At 50.5% G+C, this 8020-nt stretch overlaps 1 protein-coding gene across 1 annotated transcript; it reads left to right on the top strand.

Annotated features, from left to right (window-relative positions):
- The first annotated feature begins 622 nt into the window (after positions 1 to 622).
- On the top strand, positions 623 to 1555 carry LOC102451321 (olfactory receptor 1f45-like). Its single transcript, XM_075915082.1, has 2 exons — positions 623 to 760; positions 857 to 1555. Exons 1-2 carry the CDS (start codon positions 623 to 625, stop codon positions 1553 to 1555), a joined length of 837 nt encoding a protein of 278 aa, XP_075771197.1.
- The last annotated feature ends 6465 nt before the right edge of the window (positions 1556 to 8020 follow it).

Below are 8020 nucleotides of genomic sequence, written 5' to 3'. Positions count from 1 at the left end.
ACTGTGAGTGAAGCAGCTCTGACAATACTGTGCTCACAGGCTGGGGTGGGAACAGGAGCATCGTGGGTCTGATATGGAAGGGGAGGGTCCCGCTCTGCTTGGCACTGGTGAGCTCTCACGTGGACCAGTGTGTCCAGCCAAGCTGTGGGCAAATGGGAGAGAGTCTGGGGAGAACAGACAAAGGGGAAAAGTTTAGAAATCCTGCCCCGGCAGGTTAGAAAAATGGGGCAGGATTGTCCTAGACAAAAGAAGACAGAGGGGAACCTGATGACTGGCCTCTCGCACTCAAAAGGCTGCTGGCTGGCCAGAGCTAGGGTGTCAGTCTGGCAGGCAGAGGAACACAGAATTCAGAGTCTATGAGTCCCAGCGATGCACGGTCAGACCACAGGGACGCTGCACGTTGACACAGCGACGGTCTGTGCCGATGAGCAGAACGGAGCCAGGGTTGAATGGGAGTCTCCATTGTGGGACAGTTTAAATCAAGATCGAGCTGTTAAACCTTTCCCCAAAGACAACCGAACAGGACTTGGCTTCCAACAAGCGACAGGCGGAATGTGTCAGCGCGTCACATGACTGTCAACTCCCTTCTCTGCCCCGCTCAGGTGCTGCCTCGGCCCCCACCATGGACGAGGGCAACTGGACGTCCGTCTCCGAGTTTGTGCTCCTGGGACTCTCCGAAGAGCAGGACCTGCTGATCATCGTGGTGCTCCTGGTCACCTATTTGGTGAACCTGGCCAGCAACTCCCTGCTGCTGGGGCTGGTGGTGACTGACCCCCAGCTCTGCAGCCCCATGTATTTTCTCCTCAGCCACCTGGCTGTGGTGGACATGAGCTTCGCTTCCATCTCCCTGCCCCAGGCCGTGGTGCACGCCCTGACCCAGCACCGGGCCATCTCCTTCACCAGCTGCATGGCCCAGCTCTTCATGTTCTTCGCTGTGGGCAACATGGAGAACTACCTGCTGGCTGCCATGGCCTACGACCGCTACGTGGCCGTCTGCGACCCGCTGCGCTACGCCGCCGTGGTGACACGGTCCCTGTGCCTCAAGATGGTGGCTGCTTCAGGGGCCGTGGTGATTGCACACGCCCTGCTGCACACTCTCAGGGCTGCCACGTTGAGCTACTGCGGCAACAGCCTGCAGCATTTCTTCTGTGACCTGCCGCCCCTCCTGCTCCTCTCCTGCACCCGGCCCCTCACCATTGAGCTGGTGACCACCACTGAGGCTGTCTTGGTGTGGCTGAGCCCTTTCGCCTTCATCCTGGCCTCCTATGTCCGCATTGGGGTTGCTGTGGTCCGCCTGCGCTCTGCCCAAGGCCTGCACAAGGCCCTCTCCACCTGCAGCTCCCACCTGACCATGGTGTTGCTCAAATTCAGCATCGTGATGTGGCTCTATTTCCGCCGAGACTCTAGCAACACCCACGGTTATGACCAGAAAGTGACCTTCTTGGACAAAGCATTGGTGCCCACCCTAAACCCCATCATCTACAGTCTGAGAAACAAGGATGTGGCTGCGGCCCTGAGGAGGGCAGGGAGGAAAGTTCTGACTTGGGGCATGTGAGTCCAGCCATGGCTCCATCGCTTCTCTGGGCATGGACTTTCTACCCAAGATGTGTCTGTTGCCTTAGATTCTCCCGGACACCTGGATTCTTTTCCCATCGGACGTGAGGCTCACGATGCTAACACATAGGTAGGGTCATGCCCACCTACACACACACACAAGTACACTCAGCCCAAATCTTTCCATGGCAAAGGGATAAATTAAGGCATATTCTCAAGGGCATGGCCATGCAGGATCAGCCCCAAGGCCTATTGTATAAATGTTCTTATTACAGATTGGCCCAAACACTCAATGATCTGAACATAAGAGCGTTTAGACTGCGTCAGTCCAATGGCCCATCCCTCCCAGGATCCTGTCCACTGTAGGTGCCCAATTCCAGGTGCCCCAGAGGGAATGAACAGAACAGAACAGGGAATCATCAAGTGATCCATCCTCTATTGCCTGTTCCCAGCTTCTGCCAAACAGGGGCTAGTGACACCATCCCTGCCCATCCTGGCTAAGGACCATTGATGGACCTGTCCTCCGTGAACATATCTAGTTTGTTTTTGAACCCTGTAATGGTCTTCACCTTCAGAACGTCCTCTAACAAGGCGTTTCACAGGCTGACCCTGTGCTGGGTGGAGAAACACTGCCTTCGGGTCCTTTTAAATGGGCTGCCTACTACTTTTGTAAGGTCACTCTTAGTTCTTGTGTTATGAGAAGGTCGATCTGGCATTTCCTCATTTACTTTCTCTGCAACAGTCATGATTTTAGAGACCTCTATCATACCCCCACGAGTCGTTGATTTCCAAGCTGAAAAGTCTCAGTCTTATAAATCTGTCCTTTTCTTGGGTCACTCTTAGTTCTTGTGTTATGAGACGGTGGAACTGGCATTTCCTTATTTACTTTCTCTGCAGCAGTCATGCTTTCTGCTTGGAAAGCAACATCCCCCCTCTCCGAGTGGTTGCTTTCCAAGTAGAAAAGTCCCAGTCTTATAAATCTGTCCTCATAGAGAAGTTTATTCCTGCCCCTAATCTAATTCTTTTTTAATTCTCTTCAGCTTTTCAAATTCTAAAATGTCTGTTTCGAGGTGGGGTGAGCACGTCTGCACGCACTAGTCAAGGTGTGGTCATGCCGTGGATTCATACAGAGGTCATGGGGTATTATCAGTCTCTTTCCTAATGACTCCCACCACTGAGGTGGCTTTGGGGGCTGCTGCTACACATGGAGGGGAGATGGGTTTATCTCACAGATCTGTGCTAGCAATCTTTGGGGGGCTGTGGTCAGGGCAGATGCTCCCAATAGCCTGAGAATGTATGAAAAAGCCATGGCCCCAGGAGGGAATTGTAACTAGGACCTTGCGTTATCTCTGCAGGGTTTGGTACAACCTCATCTAACCCTGTTGGATTCTAAGCCACTTGGCAGGAAGCTTTGAGGGATGCCAGTTTTTTAAGGGTCCCCAATTGTTTGCAGCTGAGTCCTGACAAATTAATTCCAGCAAATATCCATTTTATGGGATTTTTAGCCATGAAGAAGAACTTGGGAGGGATCTGTTGGAAGCCTGTGACTGTTAATCGGGCCGTCTGGTTTGTGCTGGAGAAATCAAGTATTTCTATTAAAAGACTGTGTCATAGTTTTGGTTGGCGTGACAATGCCACACTGGGGTACCATGTGCTTGTGATGGCTTATTCCAGCAGAAGGGAGTAGTTACCCTCCGCCTGGTTTTCCAGAGACATAAAACAATTCTCAGTCTTGCCAGATCCCTAACGTAGCACAAGTGCAGCAACTTCGGCTGTGCCAGCCTTCTGGAGGGTGTGACTCACGGTTCCATGAGTCTAGATCAGACGTGATCACGTACTGGGGGAAGGTTCAGTGAGGCAAGGCAAAGCCTGTCAGAAACCCCTTGGAGAGCAATCCCACCACTCTGCCACCACACTGCTAGGTATCCTCTGGAAGCAATGGGCAGTGTGTAGTAGCATTTTGTCGAGTTTACTAATTTCGTGTCCATGCTGTGGATCTTCTAAGTTTATATGGGGGAAAGTCGATCAATGAAGAGGAGTACATGGATCGGACAGAGATGTCTCTTAGAGTAGAGTCTATTGACAGAGATTCTCTAGGTTTGAGTCAGGAGGAGAGGATGGAAGAGGATAAGGTATGGGCCAGATGAGATGAAAAACAGTCACATAAAAAAGGGCAGAGAAACAAACAGTGTCAAAATTTTAAAGTGCTTGTGCACAAATGCTAGAAGTCTAAATAATAAGATGGGTGAACTAGAGTGCCTCGTGTTAAAGGAGGATACTGATATAATAGGCATCACAGAAACCTGGTGGAGTGAGGACAATTAATGTGACACAATCATTCCGGGGTACAAAATCTATCCCAAGGACAGAAGAGGTCATGCGGGTGGGAGAGTGGCACTATATGTGAAAGAAAAGTTAGAGACAAATGAAGTAAAAAACTTAAATGAATCAACATGTTCAATAGAATCTTTATGGATAGCAATTCCGTGCTCTAATAAGAATGTAACAGTAGGGATCTATTATCGACCACCTGACCGGGACAGTGATAATGACTATGAAAAGATAAGGGAGATTAGAGTGGCTATAAAAATAAAGAACTCAATAGTAGTGGGGTTTACAATTATCCCTTATTTACTGGGTACGTGTCACCTCAGGACAAACTGCAGAGACATCATTTGTTGATGCCTTAAACAATGCTCCTTGGAGCAGCTGATACAGAAACCCAAAAGGGGAGAAGTAACTCTGTTTAGTCTTGAGTAAAGCACAGGTTCTGGTCCAAGAGGTAACTATAACAGGACCACTTGGAAATAGTGACCATAATAAAATAACATTTAACTTTCCTGTGGTGGGAAGAACTCCTCAGCAGCCCAACATTGTGGCATTTAATTTCAGAAAGGGGAACTAAACAAAAATGAGGAGGTTAGTTAAACAGAAATTAAAAGGTAGAATGACTAAAGTAAAATCCCTACAAGCTGCATGGAAACTTGTCAAAGACATCATAACAGAGGCCCGACTTAAATGTCTACCCAAATTAAAAAACACAGTAGAAGAACGAAAAAAGAGCAACTGTGGTTTAACAACCACGTAAAAGAAGGAGTGAGAGATAAAAAGGCATCTTTTGAAAAGTGGAAGTGAAATCCTAGTGAGGTAAATAGAAAGGAGCATAAACATTGTCAAATGAAGTGTAAAAATACAATAAGAAAAGCCTAAAAGGAGTTTGAAGAACTGCCAGCCAAAAACTCTAAGGGTATGTCTACACTACAATGTTAGTTCGAACTAATGTCCGTTAGTTTGAACTAACTTTCATAGGCGCTACACTAGCGCTCCGTTAGTTCGAACTTAATTCGAACTAACGGAGCGCTTAGTTCGAACTAGGTAAACCTCATTTTACGAGGATTAAGCCTAGTTCGAACTAGCTAGTTCGAATTAAGGGCTGTGTAGACCCTAAATTCGAACTAGTGGGAGGCTAGCCCTCCCCAGCTTGCCCTGGTGGCCACTCTGGCCAATACCAGGGAAACTCTATTGCCCCCATCCCGGACCCGGAGCCCTTAAAGGGCCACGGACTGGCTACACAATTTGTGCCAGTTGCAAGGCTGCCAGCACCCAGCCAGCAGACCCTGCACCTGCCACAACATGAGCCAGCCACCCGAGGACACCCAGCCCTCCACTGCTCCCCAGGACCCAGCCCTCCACTGCTCCCCAGAGCCTGCCCGGGGACGCAAGAGGCGGGCACCCGCTTGGTCAAGTGCGGAGATCGTGGACCTCATCGAGGTTTGGGGGGAAGCCTCCAATGTCCATGATCTCCGCACTAGCCACAGGAATGCGGCAGTCTACGGCCGAATGGCTGTCAGCCTGGCCGCCAGGGGCCACCAGCGCAGCCGGGAGCAGGTGCGCTGCAAGATCAAAGACCTGCGGCAGTCCTACTCCCGGGCCTGCCTGCCAGGGGCCGACCCGGAGACGTGCCCCCACTTTCACGCCCTGGACCGCCTCCTGGGGCCTCATGCCGTCTCTGCCCCCCGGGACGTGATAGACTCCGGGGCAGAGGGACCGCTCCTGGAGACGGAGGAGGAGGAGGAGGGCTCCGAGAGCCAGGAGCCTGCCGGCAGCCTGCCCAGGACCTGGGACCCCCAAGGCACCCCACAGAGCCGCTCGCCTGTGTCGTCCGAGGCCAGGGAGGCGTCCACCTGTGAGTACCATCGTGCTCCCCTTATGTGTACAGGGGGCTGGGGTGAGAGGGAGCCCCAGGACCGTGCGCCTGGGCCTTGCCCACCACGGAGCAGCAGCTGGGGATCCTGCAGGGGCCCTGGCCTTGCAGAGAGGAGCTGGGTTTCACACACCTGGGCCCCTGGGGTAATTGACCACTGGTCTTGTTGCACCACAGCCGCAGCACCTGGGACTGCAGGGCGCACCACCCGGCTTGCAGCAGCTGCCCGTGCCCGGGCCAGCAGGAGAGCCAGGAACCAGGAGGACTACCAGAGGCGGCACCTCCAGTTCCTGGAGCAACAGCTCCGTCTCCAGGACCACTGGGTCCAGGAGGACCTGAGGCTGCGCCGGAGGAGTTTGGAGGCCCTGGAGGAGCAGGGCCGTGCCCTGCAAGGCCACCTCCAGAGCCTGCTCGACCGCTTCCCAATTCCTCCGAGGCCCCGCGCATGCGCCGTGTCAAAGGCGGGGCCCCGCAAAATTTCACTGCCCGGGGCCCCGCGGTGCTGCCCTGGGACCTGCGGCACTCTCACCCGCACCTGGGAAGGCCGTTCCAGAACCTCACTCCTCTAATGGTTAGAAACCTTCGTCTAATCTCAAGTCTGAACTTCCTACTAGCCAGCTTATATCCATTTGTTCTTGTGTCCACATTGGTATTAAGCTTAAATAATTCCTCTCCCTCCCTGGTATTTATCCCTCTAATATATTTAAAGAGTGCAATCATGTCCCCCCTCAGCCTTCTTTTGGTTAAGGTAAACAAGCCAAGCTCCTTGAGTCTCCTTTCATAAGACAGGTTTTCCATTCCTCGGATCATCCCAGTGGCCCTTCTTTGTACCTGTTCCAGTTTGAATTCATCCTTCTTAAACATGGGAGACCAGAACTGCACACAGTATTCCAAATGGGGTCTCACCAATGCCTTGTATAATGGCACTAACACCTCCTTATCCCTACTGGAAATAGCTCGCCTAATACATCCCAAGACCGTATTAGCCTTTTTCACCGCCATGTCACAATGACGGCTCATAGTCATTCTATAATCAACCAGGACTCTGAGGTCCTTCTCCTCCTCCGTTACTTCTAACTGATGTGTCCCTAGCTTATAACTAAAATTCTTGTTATTAATCCCTAAATGCATAACCTTACACTTCTCACTATTAAATTTCATCCTATTGCTATCACTCCAATTTACAAGGTCATCCAGATCTTCCTGTTTGATATCCCAATCCTTTTCTGAATTGGCAATAGCTCCCAACTTTGTGTCATCCGCAATTTTTATCAGGACACTTCCACTTTTGGTGCCAAGGTCAGCGATAAAAAGATTAAATAAAATTGGCCCCAAAACTGATCCCTGAGGAACTCCGCTAGTAACCTTCCTCCAACCTGACAGTTCACCTTTCAATATGACCCGCTGTAGTCTCCCCTTTAACCAGTTGCTTATCCACCTCTCAACTTTCCTATTAATCCCTATCTTTTCCAATTTAACCAATAATGCCCCATGTGGTACTGTATCAAATGCCTTACTAAAGTCGAGGTAGATTAGACCCACTGCATTTCCTTAATCTAAAAAATCTGTTGCTTTCTCAAAAAAGGAGATCGGGTTGGTTTGGCACGATGTACCTTTTGTAAAACTTGTCCCAATTGCCTTTAGCCTCAATCTCTCTAACTACTTTCTCCTTCAAAATTTTTTCTAGGATCTTACATACTACAGATGTCAAACTAACAGGCCTATAGTTACCTGGGTCGCTTTTTTCCCTTTCTTACAAATAGGAACTATATTAGCAATTCTCCAGTCCAATGGTATAACCCCTGAGTTTAGAGATTTATTAAAAATGTTTGCTAATGGACTTGCAAGTTCATGTGCCAGTTCCTTTAATATTCCTGGATGAAGAATGGTGCCCCTGGCCTCTGTTTGCCAAAGGCTGGAGAGGGATGGCAGGAGACAAATTGCTTGATTGTTGACTTCGGTCCATACCCTCTGGGGCATCTGGCACTGGCCACTGTAGGCAGACAGACTACTGGGCTGGATGGACCTTTGGCCTGACCCAGTATGGCCATTCTAATGTTCTTATATTCTTTTCCATGGAAAGACTTGGGCTGCGTGTACTTGTGCATGTGTGGAGGTGGGCATGACCCTTCCTATGTGTTAGTTTCATGAGCCTCATGTCTGAGGGGAAGAGAACCCAGGTGTCCAGGAGAAGCTGAGGGGACACACACATCTTGGGTGGAAAGTCCATGCACAGTAAAGTGCTGGAACCCTAGGCGGGAC

The sequence above is a fragment of the Pelodiscus sinensis genome, unplaced genomic scaffold, assembly GCF_049634645.1.
Source record: "Pelodiscus sinensis isolate JC-2024 unplaced genomic scaffold, ASM4963464v1 ctg34, whole genome shotgun sequence".
Lineage (NCBI taxonomy): Eukaryota > Metazoa > Chordata > Testudines > Trionychidae > Pelodiscus > Pelodiscus sinensis.
This window is presented reverse-complemented; position numbering and strand designations above follow the sequence as displayed.

What these genes read in the sequence shown, in the direction of transcription:
- LOC102451321 (XM_075915082.1), top strand. Translation starts at nt 623, where the DNA reads ATGGACGAGGGCAACTGGACGTCCGTCTCCGAGTTTGTGCTCCTGGGA. An exon ending in ACTCCCTGCTGCTGGGGCTG is followed by an intron (nt 761 to 856) that starts GTGGTGACTGAC and finishes TCCCTGCCCCAG; the next exon opens with GCCGTGGTGCACGCCCTGAC.